This window comes from Carassius carassius, chromosome 7 (genome assembly GCF_963082965.1).
Source record: "Carassius carassius chromosome 7, fCarCar2.1, whole genome shotgun sequence".
NCBI classification, from domain to species: domain Eukaryota; kingdom Metazoa; phylum Chordata; class Actinopteri; order Cypriniformes; family Cyprinidae; genus Carassius; species Carassius carassius.
In genome coordinates this window covers 33850401-33875670 of record NC_081761.1, presented here as the reverse complement: position 1 = coordinate 33875670, position 25270 = coordinate 33850401, and the positions used below count along the sequence as shown (strand labels likewise).

The 25270-nt window shown below is 35.7% G+C and overlaps 3 protein-coding genes across 5 annotated transcripts; all 3 read left to right on the top strand.

The window, feature by feature from the left end:
- Positions 1-1332: 1332 nt before the first annotated feature.
- cnn1a (calponin 1, basic, smooth muscle, a) lies at positions 1333-5690 on the top strand. The gene is made up of 7 exons (XM_059553332.1): positions 1333-1743; positions 2604-2725; positions 3072-3138; positions 3733-3870; positions 3991-4107; positions 4743-4889; positions 5172-5690. Exons 1-7 carry the CDS (start codon positions 1684-1686, stop codon positions 5382-5384), a joined length of 864 nt encoding a protein of 287 aa, XP_059409315.1. The 5' UTR covers positions 1333-1683; the 3' UTR covers positions 5385-5690.
- A 1401-nt stretch (positions 5691-7091) lies between these two features.
- On the top strand, positions 7092-11550 carry pld6 (phospholipase D family, member 6). Of its 3 annotated transcripts, none has more exons than XM_059553329.1 (4): positions 7092-7190; positions 8067-8254; positions 8499-8722; positions 10804-11550. In XM_059553329.1, exons 1-4 carry the CDS (start codon positions 7134-7136, stop codon positions 11073-11075), a joined length of 741 nt encoding a protein of 246 aa, XP_059409312.1. In that variant the 5' UTR covers positions 7092-7133; the 3' UTR covers positions 11076-11550. The 3 variants fall into 3 exon arrangements, with proteins under 3 accessions (XP_059409312.1, XP_059409313.1, XP_059409314.1); XM_059553330.1 differs by lacking the exon at positions 7092-7190 and adding an exon at positions 7533-7985; XM_059553331.1 differs by lacking the exon at positions 7092-7190 and adding an exon at positions 7534-7981.
- A 765-nt stretch (positions 11551-12315) lies between these two features.
- On the top strand, positions 12316-23732 carry rab3da (RAB3D, member RAS oncogene family, a). Its single transcript, XM_059554704.1, has 5 exons — positions 12316-12585; positions 14434-14670; positions 19961-20079; positions 20262-20386; positions 22908-23732. The coding sequence occupies exons 2-5, from the start codon at positions 14434-14436 to the stop codon at positions 23093-23095; spliced, it is 669 nt and encodes a 222-aa protein (XP_059410687.1). The 5' UTR covers positions 12316-12585; the 3' UTR covers positions 23096-23732.
- The last annotated feature ends 1538 nt before the right edge of the window (positions 23733-25270 follow it).

Below are 25270 nucleotides of genomic sequence, written 5' to 3'. Positions count from 1 at the left end.
GTTGAACTGCTATAAATGTAATGTTAATGTAGAATAATTTTGTGTAAGGCAGCTTAGTGAAGAGCTAATGACATGGTGGCCATTTTTTCATAGAACTGAAAAAAAAAGAAGAAAAAAATCATTTAGTCTAGTTGCAAAGGTTGGTCATGCCGCCATCTGGTGGAAAATTGTTTTTTACAGGCACAAATGGTAAAATTTTCAACTCACTTGAAGAAGTTAGGACCTTGAAAATATAGAAAAGGGTAAAATTTTGAGAAATGAAGAGATTTAAATATTTTGAGAATTTATCATTACTTCACTTGCTCACCAGTGGATCCTCTACAGTGAATGGGTGCCGTCAGAATGAGTGTCCAAACATCTGATAAAAACATCACAATAATCTACAAATAATCCACACCACTCCAGTCCATCAGTTAATGTCATTTTGGGTGAACTATTCCCTTAATGTTATTTGGATTGTAATCTTTGAAATGCAGCACTAATTTGTTTTATGACCACTCTATCCTTGGCCTCATCCCCTAAAATGGTTTTAAACATCACTCGCCAAACTTGAAATTAACTGGAGTGCATTCCTTAAAATAGTGTGAACGAGCCACTACTTTGTTCATTGCAACTTCCATACTTCCACCCATTCATCTGTCTGTCCGTCCAACCATCTATCCATCCATCGCTATTTATCATCCTTCCATCCATTAATTGTTACTTATCATCCATCCGTCCATCCATCAATCCATCCATCCACCTATCTATCCATCCATCCATCAATCCACCTATCTATCCATCCATCCATTGCTATTTTTTATCCATCCGTCCATCCATCCATCACTATTTGTAATCTTTCCGTCCATCCATCCATCCGTCCACTTATCTATCCATCCATCCATCCATCCATCCAACAATTTTGCTACGTGTCATCCATTCATCCTCCACCTATCTATCTTTCCATCCATCCATCGCTATTTGTCATCCATCCGTCCACCTATCTACACATCTCTCGCTATTTGTCATCCATTCATCCAGTGTTTCCTACATTTCCTTTATGGTAAATGTATTATAAAAGTATGCAACGTAACCCACCAAATTCATATTCACCTATATACAGTACACAGTATATAGTCTATTTCATTTTCCTCCTTTTTCATATAGTTACAGAAACTCCCTAATGTGATGAACTTATTTCAGAATTCACTTGGAATGGATTCTTTCTGTTATAAACATGTCTGCAAACACATGAAAGCTGTAGGACCATCATGACCAAATAAAGTCTTCAAATTCCATCTGTCTCTCTTTCTCTCCACCCAATCATCATCTCCCTGCCCTTCCCTGCTTAATTTATTATTACGCTTACTATAACACTAGTAATAATTTACTATTATTACTTTTGCTATTTTGAATTAAACCAAATGCAGAGAAGAAAACATATGTCGTTTGGAATTTTCATTTTTGTTAAACTATTCCATTAGAGCTCATTTGACCCATGCATGCCAGCAGTACATTCATGCTCATGATTGGTCAGGTGGCCAAGAGTTCTTAGCCAATGAGGGGCAGACTTGTACAGTATAACAAACAGACAGACGGGCATTTAAAAGATGGAGAGAGATCAGAACAGAACTCCTTGGCCGCAGCTTAAGAGCGGATACATACAGATCACAGGAGCATCAGCAAGACTCAATTTGAGAGACCATGAGCACCCAGTTCAGCAAAGGACCCACATTTGGACTCTCAGCTGATGTCAGGAATAAGGTGAGCACTTTATAATACAAATTCAATAAACTTGCCCTGACTGCATACCAAAGTATAATAGATGTTGTTGTTTAGCAACTTTGCTCAACAGTTTTGCCCTATGGCAATTCTGTGCTACAGTGGAATTCCAACGATGCATTTCAACGATACTGGTTAAAAAACCAGTTTTCACACTTACATCCAGTTCAAATATTGGACTGCATTCAGAAAAGTAACATGAACTTGAAGTTAAAGTTTAAACCTTTAGGACAACTTTGAGATAAATGGAAAAAAAAAAACTTCCATTGTGGTATTAGTTACTAAACAGCTAAATTTCCAAAATATTTGTCAAAAAAACTCTTATTTTTGCAATGATATATCTTTCATAAAAATATTTTTGCATTACATCCTGTGAACAAAGAATGGTTAATGAAACTTTAGGGATGATATCTATTTAATGGCATCAATGAAATATACACCAAATTAGTGTATAACCATAATATATATCATACTTTAGTACTTAATTTAGATGAGAATTTTTTTCAGAATTATGGGTTAGTGTATCATCATTGTTATGAGAAATGTAATTATGATTATGAACATACAAAACAGGAAGCTTGTGTAAATATCCATCGTGTTCATGCTTGAATTTACTTCCAGAGTCTAGAATAGAGACACACTGTGCTAAATTTACAACAATAAAAATAAATGAATACAGTAAGATACAAGCAAAATTCTAAAGGTATAACTGCTTTCTGCAGTTGTTAGCAAACAGCTTGCATCTACAGAACGTTAGAAAAGTTTTAGTATACAGCAATGTGTGTAAATGTAAATTACAATGTAAATTATGTGGGGGGGAAATATAACATTTTACATAACAGCTGGCACAGAAGTATGACCCTCAGACGGAGGAGGCCCTGAGGATCTGGATCCATGAGGTCACAGGTCGAACGGTTCCTGACAACTTCATGGAGGGACTGAAGGATGGCGTGATCCTGTGCGAGTGAGTTGCACCAATGAAAGACAGTTAATTACCATTTAAACAGCAAAGGCTCATTCAGAAATAAAAATACATTACTTTACACAAGTGACTTGGTATGTTACCAAACAACCAATCAATGGTTATTTAGGGACAGTAACACACACACACACACAAAATAATTCATAATTGAGACAATTTAAATATTAATAATCAAAAGTGATAAGCCAAATTAGTAAAAAGTAGAAATAAGCCAAAAGTTATAAAGGATTAAAACGGAAGGATAACACATAAATTACACACACAAAAAAACTTGCAGTCACATCATTTTTGAGCTTAGCGTAATTGCTCTTGTGTTTATAATCACTAGGCTGATCAACAAACTGCAACCTGGATCTGTTCCAAAGGTCAATGATTCAACCCTGAACTGGCACAAGGTAGTGTGTAGAGGCTGTCAGCAATGTTTGAAGTTTGAGACGTCACTCATGCTGCTCAAATTTGTGCGCATAGTGGTGACAACTTGGACGTCACTTCTGTTTTGAAATGGAAACTAAGAGCCGCATTTTTGCCATTTTAAGAATGCAAATGATGTTTTACAAACATTATGTGATTAGTGCATGTACTAGATGCCACTGTATGTGCGGAGAAATGCAGAGAATGTAGATGGGTAGAGAATTTAGCTCTAAGCGCCGTTAGGATTAAACCACTTGATTAAAAGCCTGACACAAACTGACTTTTCTTTGGCACTGTCAAAGTGGTTATTGATTTAAAGTGCAAATAGTTACAGAAGATAAAACAAGCATGCAATTTAAAGTAGTTTGCGTGAACAAGGAATGCAGCTCAAGAGTCAAACTCTTCTAATGAATGGACTATTTTACCTCATTAACTCCAGTCTGTTTAAAGTACTTAAACTGTGGCATTGACCTACAATGAACATGGCATAGTGGTATTTATGATACAAGGCATATTTCTGAGAAATATAGAGATGTATCCATTCCTAACTTCATACCAATTCCTTCAATCTCTCTTAGTTAGAGAACATCACTCACTTTATTCGAGCCATCGGTGAATACGGTCTGAAACCACATGACATCTTTGAGGCCAATGACCTTTTCGAGGACATGAACCACACCCAGGTCCAGTGTTCCCTCATTGCATTGGCTGGAGTGGTAAGAAAATAATTATAAAACTCTTTAATATGCAGCTTACACAACTTGTGAATACAACCAAAGATAGTGTGTGTCATGTTTTTTCTTTAATGTCTTTTTCCATGTTCTCTCTCCAACCAGGCGAAGACTAAAGGCTTCTACACAAAAAGTGACATCGGTGTGAAGTATGCAGCAAAAAAACTAAGGAAATTCAATCCTGACAAGATGAAAGCAGGGGATAGCATTATCAGCCAGCAGGTCACATGACAAACACTTGACATAAGATGCATCAGTGAGAAATATCAATGCAACAGGAAACAGAAAATATTTTGAATAATAGAAAACCTTGTCACGCATTTATACAGAAATACGAAGGAGTCAAGAGTATGTAATATACTACACTTTGGATTTGATTTGAATGTAAAACACATTAATTGTTTCTTGTACTGTAGCTACAGTTTGACTATTAAAAAATACTACTGTTTAAACGTGTGAGATAAGACTTTGTTAGTGTTTTTGAAAGAAGTAAATACAGTAATATTGTGAAATATTATCGCAATTAAAAATAAATGTTTTCTCGTTTAAATATATTTTAAAATGTAATGTATTCCTGTCATGCAAAGCTAAATCTCAAGCATTTGTTTTCAGTGTCACGTGATCCTTGAGAATTCATTCTTATATGCTGATTTGCTGTTCATGAAACATTTTATATTATTATATTGAAAACAGCTGTGCTGCTTCATTTTTTACTTTTTTTTTTTGTCTGAAAACTGTGATATATTTATTGGAAACATAAATTTTTTGTAACATTACAAATGTGTTACTGTTACTTTTGATCAATTTAATGTGTCCATTTGAACAGTATATAAAATACATTTCATGTGAATTCACAGATGGGCTCCAACAAATTTGCCAGCCAAAAGGGCATGACCTCCTATGGAACCAGGCGTCATCTCTATGATCCCAATATAGGCATGGAGAAACCAGCGGATCGATCCACTATAAACCTCCAAATGGGCACCAACAAATGTGCCAGCATGGTGAGACCACACGCTGCATTAACGCCAAAATCATCGTAATTATGACATGAGCACTCTGTTCATCACCACCCCAGATACTGAGGATTATTATTTATATCAACACTCATAATAGCAAAATGGAGCATGTGTGGTTTGATTACTGATTACAGTAAAACACTTACATTAACATCCATGCTACTGAAAAAATACTGAACAATTTAGGAAGTTCAGAACAGTTTAAAAAAGCCCTAAAAATTCCAAAACTGTTGCAACTGTTTTAACTCTGTCTTTGTCTTGCTGTAGGCTGGAATGTTTGCTCTTGGCACGGCGAGACAGGTGACAGAAAAGAACGTGAATCTAGACCCGGTGGACTCTACAACCGTGTCTCTGCAGATGGGAACCAATAAAGTGGCGTCTCAGAGCGGCCTCACCCCGATGGGAGGCTCACGGCTGGTGTACGACCACAAATACTGCGCCAAGCCTACTGAACAAGACGCCATTGATTTTGTTCATTAATACACTTACACTCTGGTATTCAGCACTGGTAGATGATTTCCCTTTCTCCTGATCCCAGACCAGCTTAACTAAAACAAATAATCATCTTTATGTGGCTAATGAATTAGGCATACAGTGCTTCATTAAAGAATCAATTAAGCTGGTGTTTGGTTAGTTTAAAGGGGATCACCACACAAAAACTCCAAATCGACTGATTTAGGTGCTTTATTATGAGTCAGTCATAGTCTGCCTTATATATTAACCTTTGTCTTTAAATTCCTCAAAATTTGATGTAACTGGTCTTTAGTCTCAGAATATCAGAAGTTACAAAGGTGATTAAACATGAACCAAAAATCATCAGTTAGAGTCTATATGTGGGGACAACAATAAATATATCTACACAAATGTAATGAAAGTATAAAATGGTTATGTTATTTGTCTGAAGTGGAATAGGGACAAGACCCTGTCTCCTACATTTGGTTCCTTGCCATCAGTGGTTAATATATATTCTGTAGGGTCATTAAACTAAAAAAAAAATAGATTAATGTTTTGAAAGTATTGAGGAAGTTATTGAGAAATGCAATTTGCGCATTTTACACTTTTGAGCTTTTCAGCCTCTGCTTGCATATGCTTGCTTAATGTTTGAAATGTTTAAGCAGCAAGAAACAAAAAATGTATCGGTGGCTGCACATATATAACTATTGTTTGTCACTATTTCAATACTATTATCATTTTAATTGTTGCAACAAAAAAAAACATGATTGCCTTAGTGCAAGTCCTATCCTTACAAAATCTATTGACAGTATTATGAGCAGTGATTGTATGGTGATTTTACCATAATACTGAATGATTATATTGGACCATGGCACCAAGGTTCTTCAAAGAATAGCCTTCAGTGGAATTAATCCATATGATACACTGTCAGAAAAAAAATATATATATAAATTTCTTTTCTTTTTTTTTTTCTGACAGTGTATCATATATATATATATATAGTAGAACCATGGTACTTTCTGGCACTTCAAAACTTCTTCTTCTTCCTCAAACTTCTCTTGAATTGTTCAGTATTGCATTCTGAATATAAAACAATATATTTTATCGCGGATAATAAACACTGACCAAACTAACATGCTCTCTCGTTTTTACTTTTTACAAGTGAATCTGTTGCTATCACAAATCTCTACTAGCAGGGGGAGCCACTGACACACTCACCCTACATCTAAACTAAACGTCTCTGAAAGAAGAAAAACAAACCTGTCCTTCCTTTGAAAACAGTTTTATACCGTCTATGGTGTGAGCATATATTGTTGCTTATAACGTTTTTGTGCCTACTTAATATTATTAATAATATAAAATAAAATCTAAATGCAGCTAATTTAAGTTCAACAACAAACAAAAAAATTAAATTTCTTGAATGAAACAGTTTTGCTCTTTGCATTAAAATGCAGTTTTATTCAAACCAACGCTTTGATAAAACTTTCATACCATAAACTAATTGAAGTATGTTTCATTTATATTATATTTCGAGTTTTCCACCATTCATTAAATCCTACTTTCACTCCAGACGCCCACTATTATGTCGCTCTTAGCGTTTGAGTTTATTACAAACACAAATCGGACGTGATTGAAAGAAGCGAGTCTGAAAATTGTTTTATTCGAGAAACTATCTGGCCGATTCGAAAACGAATCATTTAATCCTCTTTTATGAACCTCTTCAAACGATTCTTTGAAAAGATTCGACTCATAAGAGTGATTCTCCTTGAACAGAACATGCGCGTGGCACGTGCTTTCAATTGTCACCTGGGTTTGGCAGACATGTCTCAACAGGTATTATATCAAAACATTCACACATTTTGTGCTATAAAAAGCGTTTCGTAACAAAATACGCACCTGGGTGAACTACAAATAAGTGTAAGTTTAATTTGTTAAATTAGTAACTTTTCTGAAACGCTGTTTTGTCAAAAATGTATAAATTACACATTAAACCACGCTGTTAATACAGTCATTCGTCATATATGTCCGTTTTTATGTAATAACCATGATTTATGATTTCGGAGATTAGGATAGATGTGCAAATATAATCAATTACATTATGCTAACGTTTCAAAGGACTAACGCTCTGGAATGCTTGCTTCTCATTGGTCAATCTGCAAATTCTGCAAAAACGTATTTTTATTACTATTATTATTTGCTTTAAACAAACAGGAAACATTAATAGCCTGTACTTTATATGTTGCAGTTGTAAAGTAGGCCTGTTTTTGTTATATAAACTAAAATCGTGCCTGGCTACCGATTTCCCACATAACTGTGTTGTAAGTCGTGTAACGTTACCTTTGAATATAAACGACTGCAACCAAGGAGTAAGACGAATGTTTACTGAAACTGGAATACAATTTAGTGGCAATTATAAAAAATCATTTGACTGCAGATTTAGAAAAGTTAGTACCTGAGCAATAATTTGCAACATGGATCAAATGAATAACATTTCTGTGGGTGGGCTCCGTCAATACAGGACCTGTTGGCTTTGACAATGGCCCTGATTTGGGAAAACGACTGGATGAGAGTTTGTGATCCCAATTGTGGTTAATGGAACCGTAGAACAAAATGTTCAACTTCAGGAATGTACGGTCTCTTCTTTTTTATTGTTCATAAAGTGTAATATAACGCTGCTTCACTTTCTAATCCGTTCTCTCTGTTTCTCAGATGTCATGTAAAGAGCTGATGAAGGTGTTGGGGCTGGGAGCCGTAGCTTTCATTCTGGGGGTGGAGTGGCTAAACTGGCTGAAGCGGCGTCTGAGAGACTCTCGCGGACCCCTGAAAGAAGTTCTGTTCTTCCCTTCACCTCAAGTCTGCGTTGAGCACCTCTTCATACGCCATAAACATTTCCCCTGGTAGTTTGATCAGCTTTTTCTAATCTGAAGGTCCTTTCACACTGAGTCTGAAATTCTCATCTGAAATTTTGCATGTTAAAAATAAATACGACCTCACATTTACACACTGCCAAAAAAAATTGGATTAGGTTAGATTTTCTGCGTTTTCGCATCCGTAGCAAAGCATTTTGATAGGAAATGATGATGAATACGAAAAAAGGCACATGGAAAATGGAAAACTACTTATTTTTCTCTCCACCCTCAGTGCATGTCCGCTTCCCCATGGGGTTGAGACATCCTTCTCCAGGCTCCTCGTTCATCTCCTCTCATCTCGTGTGTCACTGGACCTGTGCATGTTCTCCTTCTCTCACATGGAGCTGAGCAGGGCGATTCTCCTGCTGCACAAACGGGGAGTCGTTGTGCGAGTGGTTACAGACAGAGACTACATGACCATCACTGGATCTCAGATCGGTGCCCTCCGTAAGGCAGGTGTGTTGTTGAATAAATGGGTTGGGTGAAATGGTTTTAGGTCAGTTTGTTCCATGTTTTGCTGTAGCGTGTCAGTAGGAAATAGCAGCTTACATTTCCAAACATTCGTTTAGTCTGTCTCAGTTTGCAGGTAGGTTTCTTAAAGCATCTTGGTGACGTTGCCACAGTTTTTCTGGATTGAGTCTGTCTCAGTTTTTTCAGTTTCTTCATGTCCCTCCAGACAGACTGATGATGATGTTGAGATCAGATCTCTGTGTGCAGCTCTGGCTGTCGTCAGACAAAAATCTCAGTGGATTATTACAGTTAATGGCAAAATTAATCTTTGGAAATGTATTAATTGTTCTAATAATTTTGGCCACCATTGTGTGTGTATATATATGTATGTATATGTACAATATAGGGATGGGACGATAACCGGTTTTATTGATAACCGTGATAAAATGTGCTGAAGGTTAGTAATATCGTTTAAAAATGAATTATCATTAAAACCGTGTTTGATTATCGCGGTTTTAATAACTCACTATTAAATCATGTCCAGCCAGCAACAGTCTGACGCAAGCACAGCGCACAATGTTTTTTTTTTTTTTTTCGAGAAGGAATGGCGAAAGTCAGTGACTTTTCTATGCTTTTCTATGCTTCTACACTTTTCATTGTAAGGAAGGAAATGCCACAGAATTTAATCTTTCTTTAAATTAAGTGCATAGAGTTGCTTGTTTTATTAGTTGTTTGTTGATTATTAAATATAAAACTTGCTGAAATGTTTTCAGTGTGAGCATCAACTATTTTTGAACACTTTCATCTCGTTTCAACAAAACCGTGATAATATTGATAATCGTGATAATTTTAGTCACTATAATCGTGATATTAAATTTTCATACCGTCCCATCCCTAGTACAATACCAATCATAAGTTTGGGATCAGTAAGATTTTGTATATATTTTTTTTATATTAAGTTTCTTGTGGTCATCAAGGCTGTATTTATTTTAGCAAAAATACAGAAAAAACCCTGGTATTTTGTCAAATATTATTGCAATTTAAAGTGCAAATAGCCTGTCTTGTTGGCAGAGGCTATTTACACTAATTCTGCCCACCAATGTGTGATTGGGCGAGTCAAGATTACAAAAGACAGTCAATGGCCGCCAGCTCCAGTGGTGCAGATGGTGAAACATGGGTCATGCTCATTTTGACGCGATCGACCCAGGTTCGAATCTGCCTTTTGGCAAACCTTTTTCTCCCTTTTCAAATTTCAAATCACATCAGAAAATAATTTATTTTCAGTGAAAATGAAGGAAATAATCAAAAAGTTAAAAAATAAAGTATCAGGTAGTATTAGGGTAGGACGTAGGGAGGGCTTTATTTTCCCAATAAGGTGGTATCCACTTCATCTACAATCTACACTTAAGTTATTATTGCATGCTGTCTTATAATGTGCTACAATACTGTGATGCAGATAATTGCCACTATTTGCAAAAAGTAGTATAACGTTTTTGCATTCGAATGTGGATTTTTATTTTGAATTATTTTATTTTGAATCATTTTGAACAAATATTTGAAATTCGTTTTTGTTTTTTGACATCCATATATATATATATATATATACATCTCATCATCATCGTCATATATATATTTAATCTTCATTAATTAAATTAACATTTCTAATTAAAAAAATCTATAATTTAAAAAAGAAAAACAATTCCCCCATTTTTCAAGGTTTTTACTGACTTCATAACCTTATTATGTTTAGCATGGGCCTGTCCTCACAACCCTGTGGTATGCAGTATGAAATGGTTTATAGTCAGAACTTGCACGACTGTTGCAGGCAGTAAAAACTGTCATTCTTACAGCTCACACATGTTCTGTCTGGCTCAACCTGTGTTATTTCAGTACACACTGCTGTAACTTCTGCAAGCTGTTACACCCAGCTACTGCGGACTGTGATGATGCATTAGCGCAGACTTAAGGGATCTAGATGATTCACACATGATGGGTTTGATAGATGTCGAAATCGCATCTGTTGTTAATTTGCAAGAGGATTTGGTGCTAATTGATCATTTCCGATCTGTTTTTGACCTCTGTTACAGGCATCTGTGTGAGGCATGAGATGAGCTCAGCTGTTCATATGCACCATAAGTTTGCATTGGTGGACAGCAGGAAATTGATCACTGGCTCCCTCAACTGGACCCTAACTGCAGTCCAGAGCAACAAAGAAAACGTCATGGTCACAGAGGAGCCGGAACTCGTGGGGCCCTATCAGCAGGAGTTCCAGAAGCTGTGGGAGGCCAACAATCCAGCCAATCACAAACCTCAATGCACTAATGGACAGCTAAATATAAAGACTTGTAAGGACAAATAGGGCTTTACACTTGTTTTTTCCCTTGTGGTTTACATTACATAGTTCTGTATGGAGTTCATTTTATTTGTCAAGATTATTTTAATAAGATGAAAGCTAATTTTTTCTTTCTTTTGACTGTTTGTCTGACTCTTAATGTCAATTTTCCCATTTTTTATGCAAAATGGGGACTTGAAAGGTTTATTATGTAGTTCAATTTAACTTAGTTCAGTTAATATGACTTTTTTTTTAAGATGTGTCCTAGTTTTAAGTAAAAACTAGTTCAAGTAAACCCACCTGCTAAAATAATATCTCTTGATTATAAAAACCTAGCAAGCTGAAACCTGTGAGTGTGCATTTCATAGCCGTGCCTTGTATTGCTCAATTCCTCATGGCACTCGCCTTTTGTGTTCCTCTTTTGTGACTAGAAGATTTTAGATAAGCTTGTTTCTGTATGTGCACCTAATGTTACATTTTTTTAAATAGATACATGATAAAAGTAACTGAGTTTAATGTTGGGGTTTCCTTTTGAATAAAGTTTAAACAGTGCATTAAATAAATAGTTGCATTATTATTATTATTTCCAATAAATATATATACATATTTATATATATATATATATATATATATATATGTTATATATATATATATATATGTTATATAAATTATTTACATAGTAAATAGGTGATTAACTGGTAAATAACTTTTCATGTATTTATATAGTAGAAATGCCAGTTTTAAATTCTTATATAAAGGCATGGTGTACATTTATCACATTGTCCAAAAAGCTTATGCAATTAAACTGTAAAACTGTAGATTACAGGTTACAGGTTTTTATTATTATAATATATATATATATATATATATATATATATATATATTATTTTTTATATAATATATCAATCATTTATTTAGTAAATGGCTGATTATAACTGGTAAATAACCGTCAGTTGTTTATGACATAATTGATCATTTAAAATATTCTTATAAAAAGACATGGTGTATATTGATGACATTGGCCAAAAAGGTTAGGATACGCTTAATTATGTAATTAAACTGTTGACGTTAGGTATATATATATATATATAATTTTTTTTTTTTTTTCTTTGTAATCATTTAAAAGCGCTTATGGTTCCCGTTAGACAGAATGTCCCGTATGTACATGGCAGAAGAGACTGCAGCTGTGTGGCTGACCGGGGACCTGTTGATTGGTTGCTCTGTAAGCGCAGGCTGGACGCTCGCCAGGGCCGCTGGCTGATCTGGAAACAGCAGTCGCAGTGAAGTCGTCAGCACAAATACAACCTGGTCGACAGCCAGATCCCTGCAGTCATCAAGCGTATGGTTTGCAACGCCCCTCTTTACGGAAGGGAATGGTCGGCTTTTAAACCGATAAGGACAGTGGACTCTTTCCAGTGTGTTTTGCGGGAAAAGTGAAACTGGATCTGCGAGGACTGGATGTCCGAAAACAACTGCGGGAAAGCGCAACATCAACTTTACAGAACAAAATAATCACCTCTAAGAAAAGCGGGATAAGGTTAGTCATAGTCACCATATTATGTTTGTGCCCGAAGGACATGCATTTTTCTTTATTTGCGTACAGAAGAAAGATATGCAATGATAGTACAAGAAAGATATCCATATGGAAGCGCGATTAGAGCCGTTTCATTTCCCCTTTAATCCCAAAATGCTGTTGTCATGTTCAAATGACAATTTTCTGTGTGATTGACTTACAGATGTGAGTTGATATTGTGTTTGACAGATCTGCTGTTTGTGTCGACAAGCATCAGATCAGATCTTTATCTTTGTCTGTGCAAAAGATATTCCTTATTTGATTTAGAGCTCAGTCACTGTGGCACAGTCGCATTGAGTTCATTCATATGTGTAAGGTGTGTCACATCCTGGTAACTCCCTCTTTAGGTGCTTACAGGTGTAGATGTGATCACCTCTTTCTCATATGTTTGAGCAGGATGTTATAATACTTGTTTAGTTTAAAAGGCACATGTTATTAGAGGTTTTCTTTCATTTTTCTGAAATGAAGACTTTTCAAAGAGTCTTAATACTGCTCTTTTCCATTAAGAGCTTTCAGTAGGTCTGTCAGCCTAAAAAAATGGGCCATAAATTATTATAATAGTAACTCATATCATTTATGAGCTATATTTCAAGTCATACGATGGTTTGTGTGATGAACAGACTGGGATTTAAGTCATTTTTCACAGACAATCTTCAGTCGTACAGCATTGTCATTGTTAAGGACATTGTTTGTACTGAAACTAAAACTTTTGAGAACATTTGTGACCCTGGAGCACAAAACCAGTCATAAGCCATAAGCCAAGTCTCTGTTGACTTGTCATTTGCACTTACATATTGTTGCTCTTTTGTTAGTTTTGATTGCTTCTATTGTCCCTTTTTGTAAGGGATAAAAGCATCTGCTAAATGACTGAATGTAAATGTAGGTCGCAACATCATGGGTATGTTTGTAGCAATAGCCAACAATACATTATATGGGTCAAAATTATAGATTTTTCTTTTATGCCAAAATAGGATATTGAGTAAAGATCATGTTCCATGAATACATTTTGTAAATTCCCTACCATAAATATATCCAAACTTCATTTCTGATTAGTAATATGCATTGCTAAGGACTTTAATGGGACAACATTAAAGGTGATTTGATCAATATTTAGATTTTTTTGCTCCCTCAGATTCCAGATTTTCATATAGTTGTATCTTGCCCAAATATTGTCAGATCCCAATAAACCATAAATCAATGGAAGCTTGTTTATTCAGCTTTCAGATAATGTATAAATCATGTTTTGTTGTCCAGGGCCACATTTTTATTAATTTAAATTAATCTGAAATAAACAATCAGAAACTTAACCTCAAAACCTTAACCTTAAAAAAATTGCAGTTAAACGTGAAATAAAAATATTAAACACAAACTGAAATGAATATAGATAAAAAAATAAACAAACAATTAAAATAAATGCTAATTCAAAATATTAATATTAGTCAGTATATAATACTAAAATATTTATCTTTTGTGAACTCTTCCTTAAGGTATTCTCATTATGTGTTTCCCACATTAAGTACTGTTAATATGTCCAGAATCAATTGTGCTGAGCTGATCTCAGCTGTAATGGCTTTTAATCAAGGAAAGATCCTTGTTTCAGCATTTCTAATGTACAAAGAAAGAAAGACAGATAGATGACAGAGCTGGAAGAATACTTTAACTACATAGTAGAGTATCAATAGGGCAAAAGGGGCACAGCAGAGCCTCAGAGCCTGACAGATGAAGGTGTTCTTCTTCTGTTTGACAAACTTTATTATTTACGTTCATTCTAAATGGTGACTATATAACTTGTCTGTGTTTCATTCCCTCTAGATGGCGTCGGCCAGTGATACCCGTCAGCAGCCGCCGGTGCAGAAGGATGTAGCCGATCAGAATTTCGACTACATGTTCAAGCTACTCATCATTGGCAACAGCAGTGTGGGAAAAACTAGTTTTCTGTTCCGTTACGCTGACAACTCCTTCACCTCAGCGTTTGTCAGCACGGTCGGCATCGACTTTAAAGTCAAAACGGTGTACCGCAATGAGAAACGAGTCAAACTGCAAATATGGGTGAGTTTCAAAAATGGGTCATTGGAGTTAAATGAGGATGGTGAGTAGTATTTCTAAAAATATTGGTTTATTCAAGGTCTTGACTAATTGCATTGGTGTTTTGTGGAGAATAGTGTGCAACACCAAAACTATATGATAATAATTCAGAGGAAAGAGGGATTTTTTTTTTCAGTCAATCAGAATCCAACCTGCTTTTTAGGCATTTGAGCTTTTAAAGCAGCTGATGACAAAACTGCGGTGTGCACTTGAAAGAAACAGAACATTATTGTCCCTTGGTGTGGGTGGTCATTTAGTTATCATTATTGTTATTTTTTTTGTTATCTCTCTTGGTGTAATCGACAGGGTTGCCAAGTCCGGGAATTGTGCTCTTTTACACAGTTGCTGTGGGCAGAGGTGGGTAGTAACGAGTTACATTTACTTCGTTACATTTACTTGAGTAATTTTTTGGGGTAACGAATACTTTTCGGAGTATATTTAAAGATTAAAAATTTTTGGGGGAAAATCTGTACTTTTACTTCGTTACTGTGGGCGACGCTCCTCTCGTTACTTTATCTTAATGCAATAAATGTTATAAATGCTTCAGTTTGTTCCAAACGCGCCGTCTACTTTTCTCTGGGCAATGAGCAATGCCCATTCGCGAATGATTCATTCTTTTGAGTCAATACTGTTCAAAGGCTTGATCAAACCAATTGGCAAACGAGTGAATTGGTTCATGAATCAGTTTGAATGAGTCGTTCAGTTCCCTGCCGCACGCGCTGAGCATCTGAAGTGGTTCACTCGGAGTTGTAACGTTTAAGAACAGAAAGAGCGTTGAAAACGTGGCTGGAACTGCACTGAATTGAAATCTGCAAAGGTTATTATTTGCTAGCGATGGAGATCCTTATTAGATGAACACCGCGTGTGCTGTCTACTGTTTAACAGGTAATAACTTGGGCTACATTCGATTACAGTACACGATACCACTGTGACATTAGTTTGTTGTACGTGTGTGGCTTATAACAGAGGGGAGTCAAGTTGAATGCAGCTTCCAAAAGACTAAAAATAGCCGATTAAGATTTTATTAATTTTAATACAATCACACTGGTGCAAGTCAGCTGCTAAATTCAGATCTGTGATCGCTTGCTGGCGCTGAGCCAGAGATAGATGCGTTTATACAGCGCTGCGCATTATAACAAATCACACATGATTCTTTTGAGCTTATTAAAGCATTGGCCAATCAGAGGTGTTCCGATGAGTCATCGCTGAAATGCCGGTGCTTCCTTCACTCGCTCCTGACTGAATACCTCTTTCTGGCGAATTCTCTCGCAGGAACAACAAAGTGCAGATGTGTGTACGAATCTGTAAATAAGATATTGATTTCACAGTGTTAACAGTTTCAGTGATTTTAATGGGAGTTTCTGAGAGTGATTGAAATCTAGACTGTCAGTGAAAATTATCTTTAATAATGTAAATGTTATTTGCTCTCTTTCTGAACAATGAAAGATTAGTAGCAATATTTAAATCACATTAACTTTCAATGTTAAATTCACATTTAATATAAAGTCAGTCGTATTAAAAATATGTTATGGCATGACACCTATATCTGTTACTTAAGTAAACAGACAGGGTTTTATAATAAATTACATAAATTGGAGTAAAGGATGATGAAATATATACATTTATACACGCACACATACATTACATACATTTCATCTATATATCTAAATAAAAATAGGCTCAGTATATATGACCCAAAGTAACTAGTAACTAACTACTTGAGTAGATTTTTTATCCGATACTCTTTTACTCTTACTCAAGTAACTATTCAAGACTAGTACTTTTACTTTTACTTGAGTAAATATTTCTAGAAGTACTTTTACTTTTACTTGAGTACAGTTTTTGGGTACTCTACCCACCTCTGGCTGTGGGTAGTTTTTTTAAACCCGTGGGTTAATGTGATCTCTCGTTCACCATCGGGAATGCAATTTCAATGGAGTGGATCCACGACGAAGGGGGAAATGCAATTGGGCTTGTTTTATTTCACAGATCTGGCAACCCTGGTGACCAGGATTTAACTTCATATTCATTAAAATAGTTATAAGTCATAAACCAAAGAAACCAGCTATGAGGTGAATCACAGCATTTCAAACTCTGATTTCAAGCAAAAAAGTGCTTGAAAGTCAGACAGAAGGCAAAAGTACAAGTGTATTTAATGGCTTTAATGAGGGAAAGAAATGCAGTCCCATGAAGCATTGCAAATGACATTGAGTAAAAAAAAAAAAGAATTTTTTTTTTACAATTATTTGAAAAACAAATAAGTTTAAATGTAGCTTGAAGACTTCAACCGAAGCAAATACCATCGATTAACAACCTCAAAGTAGGTCTATCTTAAAAAGTTCATATGTTGTTTTCCTATGGAGAAAACAAATAGGATTTTTACTTCCGGCAGTACTCTGTGAGACTTTTGGTGCAACACTTTGGTTCCCATAGTTGTAATGCATTGGGTGTCATTGCAGTTATTTCAGAAGAATAATTTCATGACTTTACTCTGTTACAATTCTTAAGACAGAAAAAAAAATGTTATTGCCAAAGTCAGATGTGGTGAAAAGAGGATATGCTAATCATATGTCAGCATGACTTACTGATACCTTGATCAAGATAATCTGTGAAGTGTGTGTTTCAGCAATGAAGTTTAATGTTACAAAACTTCTAGAATGACCCAAAGCAGATGGCCCCATCATTTGATGCATTATTTGTGAAGCGAGCACACACACACAGGGCCAAATCCATTTCGAGGCAACTATTTAGAAAATAAAAGACATAAAATCAAATTGGGTGTGCTTTTTGACCATCCAGACCAGCCATGCATCTGCCTTCTGCTCTGAATCACTAATTAAATCAATACCAAGACAGGAAGTGGGTCAGAATATCAACTGCCCAGTCCTGCCAAGAGTGAAATATACAGTTGTCATTTTAGTGGTTATTGCTGTGTGACAGATTGCAGCCACAGCCTTCCTCGAAAGAGGAATAAACAGTACTTTCTGTTGATGAAAAGAAGTGGGTGAGTGCCTCAGAGGTGTTGAGTTTTGTTTTCCCAGAATGCACTTGTGTGTTGATAACCCACCATAGACCACTCGGCTCTGACTGCAGTGGTCTGAGACTGACTAGAATAGAGCTAATATAATTAGCTTTTTACAGGCAAACCTAGTTTTGTTTGGTACCAGCCAGGACAGTGATGTATTGGCACATTGTAATGTATTGTTAGGGTGTTTTTTGATGGCCCAGTCAATATAGTTCACAATCAAGTCTCTATGATATTCAGCTTTCTTGAGTATTTTTTATTTTTATATATATTTCTCCAGTTTTATCATTAGCCATTAGCCATTAGTTGCATGTAAAAACTGCATCATGTCAAGTCTTATAGGCTGATGCACCACTGATGGCACAGTCCCAATTGATGCATGTGTGTGTGTGTGTGTGTGTGTGTGTGTGTGTGTGTGTGTGTGTGTGTGTGTGTGTGTGTGTGTGTGTGTGTCATTGACTATATTGCTATAGCAATGAGAATGTGCAGTATGAAATAAGCCAGTAACGTTTGTGTCTCCATACATGTTAATTATTAAACGTTACACTAATAAAGTCAAAAATACGGCCTTAAAGTGTTCAAATGTGTGCGTATATTATTGTTATTATTATTTTTTCTTTTTTTATAAATGTTCAGTAAATGTAAGTATTATTTCTAATTAATTAATAATTACAGTTAATTAAGTTCATTTCAAAAGGTGCATATCCTCATTAAATGAGCTTAAGGTGTAAAATAGTTGATCTAATATTCTTTAGTTCTCTTAACAGAAAACCAGTAGGGATTTATGCATCCAGTGCTTTTTATAAACTCTTTGGACAACAGAGTGTACTTTATTTGTGGAAAGTACTTTATACTGTAGGTGCGTGTTCACTTATACATTTCCCTGTTTACTTAAAGGAGGAGTGCTTGATTTTAAAACAACACCGAAAGTAATTTGAGTCATTTTGCTATGAAGGAAGAGCAAATATTATATATCACATTAGATTAGGCATCAGAGCTCTGTGCATTTAACTGCTGTATTATTGACACAGTCATGGATGTTGAAGAAAAATTTCATCAACATTTCCTGACTCTAAGGCTTGCTTTAAGAACTTTCAGAGTAGGCATAATGATTATAGATATGATTGAATTGTCTTTGTGGTGAAGTCAGGCGTCATGCGTGTGTGTGAAGGGCAGGTGGCACATCTTATCTCTGTTGAAAGAAGGGGCCCAGGCTTTTGTCAAGCTCCCATTAGTCTGAATTCGGGTCTTTCCCTAAAGTACAATACATGCCTCAAACAGCTGCCCAAACCAATGGTTACCATGGTTACCTACATAAGTGAGGTCACAGCATTCTAAATCAAGTCAAGACTTCTCAGTATCATGGAAACTAATCAAATGTTGCCTAGTTACCACATTAATGAGGCTGTTAAACTCTAAACCTCTGACTCTGCTTTTTTGCATGGCATTTACTTGAATAATTAGTTTATTTTATTATTTAGACATGAGGCAAATTGTCATATATTTATATTTTTAATTGACTTGAACTTATGACACTATGCAACATCGTCAGTATTGCTGTGATTTTTAAGCACAGCTTTTTGTTTAGCCATCAGTTTTCATAATGATTACTAGTTATGCGATTTCTGTAACAGACCACTGAAACCGACATTATTAAAAGCGAAGTTTAGCTAATTAATGTGGCATGTCCTCTATGGCATTTCACATGTTTAACAAAGTTTCATTAATATAAAAATCTATAAATTCAAATATTACAATTTGCTTAATTAATAAAGTGAAAAGCGGTGTAGAAAATATTTTTAACTAGCTATTTTCTTTGCATTAAACTGTATGAGTCTGTTAATATATATACATATGTGTGTCTGTGTAATTGAATATTACATAATTTTTTTTGATGCACTATTATATTGTTTTTTTTGTTGCACTTATAATTAATGGTGAAATATCCCACTTTTTCAAAATCACTGCTCTACTGGAATATAAGACTCTGATAAGAAATAACAGCAACTAATCATTTAAAAAAATATTCATGTTGTTGACTCAAACAAAAACAAAAAAGCAACGAACGCTTTAACAGCTGGGTTTCTGCTGTACAGTGTTTTGAGAAAAAATGATTTAGATATAAGTTATATTTTGAGTGTGTGTGTGTGTGTGTGTGTGTATTTATTGACCTAAAGGAATAGCGAATAGAGACGTTAATGGCTGTATTTCTTGTATGTTGTTCTTTAGGACACAGCAGGGCAGGAGAGGTACCGCACTATTACCACAGCATACTACAGAGGGGCCATGGGCTTCCTGCTAATGTATGACATCACTAACCAAGAGTCCTTCTATGCTGTGCAAGACTGGTGAGTTTACTTTATTTATTTTAGTGCTACAGTCAGACATCCTGCTATGACCACAGTGAGTTATTGAAAGGTCAAATATACATTTTTTTTTTAATTCTGCACATTTTATAATGACCTTCAAGGGGGCGCTCATGCGCATGAAACTGACTGAATTTGTGTTTGTGTGTTTGTGTGTTTTCCAGGGCAACTCAGATTAAAACGTACTCGTGGGACAACGCTCAGGTGATTCTTGTGGGAAACAAATGTGATCTGGAGGATGACAGACTGGTGTCCAGAGAGGATGGACAGAGACTGGCAAATGAGCTAGGCATGTTACAGGACAATAAAAAACAACAATCATACACACAAGCCTGTAAATGGAGGTTCCAAAATCAACTTTTTTGCAATCCCTGACAAAAAAAAAAAAAAAAATGTATTGGCTATTAAATTTAATTCTCCATTATTTTTATATAGACATATGTTGCATATTTATAATACTTTTATGGTCCTTTCTAGGGCTAGTGCACATGATGTCTCTATAGCAAGCATAATACAAAGTTTTGTGTACAGGTCTAATAACAGTTACAAACTGTTTAATTTAGACTGTAAGTCTATGGTAATTATTTACAGTTTATGCATTCAGCAAATTAATTTTTTGTTGGGCGATGGACCTTGTTGGGAAACCTAACAGTACTTTGCCGATCTGGAGCTATCTCCGTTCATGTCACCCATCCACGTTTGTTCAAGTTCCCATCATCGCAAACACCTGGCTGTTTAGGCTTGGTGAGGCTTTCTTCAAACTGGCCAGATACAAACGAGACCGCGATAAATGAAAGATGTAATAAAGAAATGTCTAAGTCAACATGTGGAAATATTTGCGTAATGCCACCCAAATGTTCATGCAAAGAAAGAAGGAGTGGTTTCAGTAACCACAGTTAGTGTTGAAGCAGCCATGTCAGGGAGATGCTTTGTGTATATAGGAGAAAGCAAAAGCACTTTATTTGGCCTTCCGAAAGTAGATGCATTTAGGAATTGTTAAGATTACAAAAGAACAGCAACACGGTCAATTGGTCAATCACAATGAATAGGTCAGTAGGCCAATCAGAGCGGATTGCTCTTGTCAGAAGGAGGGACTTGGTAGAAAACGACGTGTTTGAGACAGGCAGGGCATAGAAGACCTACAATAATGTGCAGTATTTGAAAAAGAATGTGTTTTTTGAACATTAAAGCATGTCAACATATTCTATTACACCAAATACTCAAAATAATAATCTTTAAAAAAGCATCATATGACCCCTTTAATGAGCGCTTGCTTGCTTCACCGGACGCAACACTGGACATGGACCTGTTGCAAAAACATAGTCACATATGCACTTTTATATTGCATGTAAATATTATTAATAGTGAATAACACTCAAAATTACTTTATTGTAATTATGAAATACCTCCGCGTCAGCTTTGTGGTTTTATTGATGGTATATAATTTATTTGTTTTGTAATGCTTTTATGTTCATAATCATACTATTAAAATACTGAGAACAAAAATAAACACTGATGAATTGTTCACCACAAAAATAGCAATGTGCGCTAACAAAATAAATATAGTCAATTTTGATTTTGTGTGTATTTCAAGGTATTCTATAGTCTTTGGTGTACATCAGTTGTACACTAGAAATCAGAATGCATTTTGGGTAAAAATTTGTGAACGAATGTAGGGAATAAAGTATTTCACTAAGAACTCGGACAGGACTACAAAATGGTTGACACAAAATGGTTGACACAATTAACTATTTTAATTTTGGGAGGCAAACTATTTCTTTAAATTATGAAATGTTTAAGTCCTTAATTAAGTTTAGGGCAAGCTGACAGTTTAAATTAAAGCCAAATGCTACTCTCATGCGGTGCTTGTTATTATTGGACCCTGTACATGGCCCATCACCTACTAAATTTCTTCTGTGCTTCAGAGCTTTATTTAGACAAAAAAAAAAAAACAAGACAGGAAGAACAGGAGAGCAAATGTGTTGCTCAAAGGGAGTGAATCTTCTTTTATTGCCAAATAGATTTTAGATATGTCGTGTAGTAGTATTATACTGTAGGTAGTGATCGACCAATATGGATTTTTTTAATGGCTGATATAAAATGTGTATTTATGATATGTCACTATCCATTTTAAATATAGCAAATAACACATGCATGACCTTTTCTGAAATTAAATTTATAGTTATTAGTTGTATAGTTACATAGTATTTTTTAAAAAATTTAAAAAAAAATGGAAAAAGGGCTTAAGATATAAAGTTTGTAAAATAAAAAGATTATTTGATACTTATGTTAACCAAATAACAATTTATGTAAAAATAATGATTTTAACACAAGAAGACCTACCAGCTGGATTTACAAACGTTTGTGAGGTTTATGGCATTAAATATTTATTTGATATCCAGAGACTTGATTAAATGATATAAAAGTGTATATCTGACTGTATATGAAAAAGTATGATAGCATTTGCATTACTTTTATTATAACTGTAAATAAAGTAATGGAGATGGAGAATAGGTCCTTTATGTATCTGTCAAAATAAAGGTCCCATATATCGGCCAAACTTATCAAAATAATATTATTACTAGCAGAATTTATTCACATATAATTATTGCTCAGCTAATATTTGCTGTTTTTTTTTTAAATGATCCACATATGCTGAATATTTATTATATGTGAATAATGTGTTTATTCTAATTGTAAAAAATAATACTTAGTAAATGACACAGTTTTATTTAAATACAATCTTTGTCACATTTCACACTTATTGTATGACTCTGTATCTCTTCTATTTTTTCTGCCTCTTTTTGCAGGATTCCAGTTTTTCGAGGCCAGTGCGAAGGATAACATTAATGTCAAGCAGGTGTTTGAGCGGCTGGTCGATATAATCTGTGACAAAATGAATGAAAGCTTGGATGGAGACCCAAGCATTTTAACCAATCACAGAGGCCCAAGTCTGCAAGACACGCCCCCTGATGGACAGAGCAGCTGTGGATGTTAATGATTGTCTCTCAGCAAACACTCCTTTAAGGCAAACTTTCACACACACATGCACACATTCCCTCTCTTGGTCTAACACACTTACACCAGAAGAGAGACTCTTACACAAGCGTTCAGCCAAAATATAGTATGGAATACCAAACAAACAATAAGAATACGGCATAAGCCCCTTAAAATGAATCATTTGATTCACCTAAACAGGCCGCTCAGGGATTGAATGAAATGGGATGGGTTTCCCTCAGCATGATGTGTTGCTGCTAATACACTGAACTGTGACATCATGATGGAAAATACTGCATGAACCTGCAGGAATCAGAAAATCTTAACTGAATGCTCAACGTTTTAGGAGAGTTTCAAACTACTGCAGTGTCTGTTTACGACATGTTTAGATAAAATGCATGTGGTCGTCATTGTGAAGTAGCTTTGAAATGTATACAGGTTATTTTAATGGATGCAAAATCATGTTTTACGTCATTCTAGGCAATTATAATTTTAGGCCTGCTCTTGAAATGTCCAGTCCATATGATCTTCAGTCTTCATCATTTTTGTTACAGTACTTGTTTCAAAGTAAGTCATATTGTATTTGACTTTTCCATTTGCTTTAAACTCAATAAATTTGCTTCCCTATGGACACTAAATTATTATTTGTATAATTTTATATGATAGATTTATATAAAAAAAGGAATAAAAAAAAAACATTTAACACAGACACATATATAATAATTTATATAAACAGTGCCTTGCGAAAGTATTCATACCCATTAATTTTTTTTCACATTTTATTTTGCTGCCATATGTTAAACTACTTAAAAAATTATTATTTTTTTCCCCACATCAATCTATACTCCATACACTATATTGACTAAGCAAAACAGAATTGTCAGAACTTTGTAAAAATATAAAAAATAAAATAATAAATAAACACTCAAGCCTATTGGATGACAGCAGATGCACATTTTAAGGTTTCTCCAGAAATATTTGGGTTCAAGCCCAGGCTGTGGCTGGGCCACTCAAGGACATTCACAGAGTTGTCTAAAAGCCACTCTTGCTGTGTACTTGGGGTGAAACCAAGATGGCGGCACATCCACATGCAGCGGCATCTCTCTCCCATCAGTGGTGTTTTCGTGTTTTTTGTCTTTTGAGTCGCAGTGTTTTTGTCGAGTTTCTGCTCGATTAACCACATTTTTATATTTAAACTCTGTGCACTAAGCTGCAGGATCTTGTTCTGCTCCGGAGGCCTACACCATCACTGACCCCCACTACTGCATCTCACACACAGCGGAGGCACCACAAGCGGTATGACAGGAAGCAGAAGAGGGGAAATCAGGTTGGTATCTGAGCTAGGCTAACGGTTAACCCACACAGGCCAGCTATCCCCACCATCGTACTGGTAAATGTACACTCTTTGACAGTATAATGGACTACATCTGACTATTACGCTCAACTCAGTGGACTGTAAGAGACTGTTGTGTTTTTGTGTTCACGGAAACATGGCTCAGCAACAGTGTACCGGACTGCACTATTCTTCTTGATCTGCTGACATGCTATCGAGTGGACAGAGTTCACTTTGTGGGAGGTAAATCACACGGCGGTTGGCTTTGTGTTTACATCAATGATGCGTGGTGCCACGATGGTGTTGTGGTCTGCAAACACTGCTCATCCCTGGTGGAGTTTATGATAATTAAGTGCCTGCCGTTCTGTCTAAAGAGGGAATACACAGCCATACTGCTTGTTGCTGTATACATCCCTCTCGGCTCCAACAACAACAACAGGAGCGATGCACAAAATGAACTGTACCAGCAAATCAATGAGCAGCAGACAGCCCAACCTGATGTTTTTCTCATCTTATCTGGGGATTTCAACCATGCAGACTTAAAGAATGTGTTCCCAAAAATACACCAACACAGACTTTCCAACACGGAGTAGAAACACACTTTGTTTACACCACCTAGAGAGGAGCTTACAAGGCTCTCCCCCTACCACACCTTGGTGCCTCAGACCACATCACTGTCATGCTAATGCCTTGCTAATGTCATGCAATGCCATGCTAATGCAGACAGACCAAGTCGCCAAACCAGTTCACAAACAATTAACTTCCAAAGTGTGGCCGGAAGGGTTGTCAGAGGCTCTTCAAGACTGTTTTGACACCTATGACTGGAATATGTTTAAGCAGGCT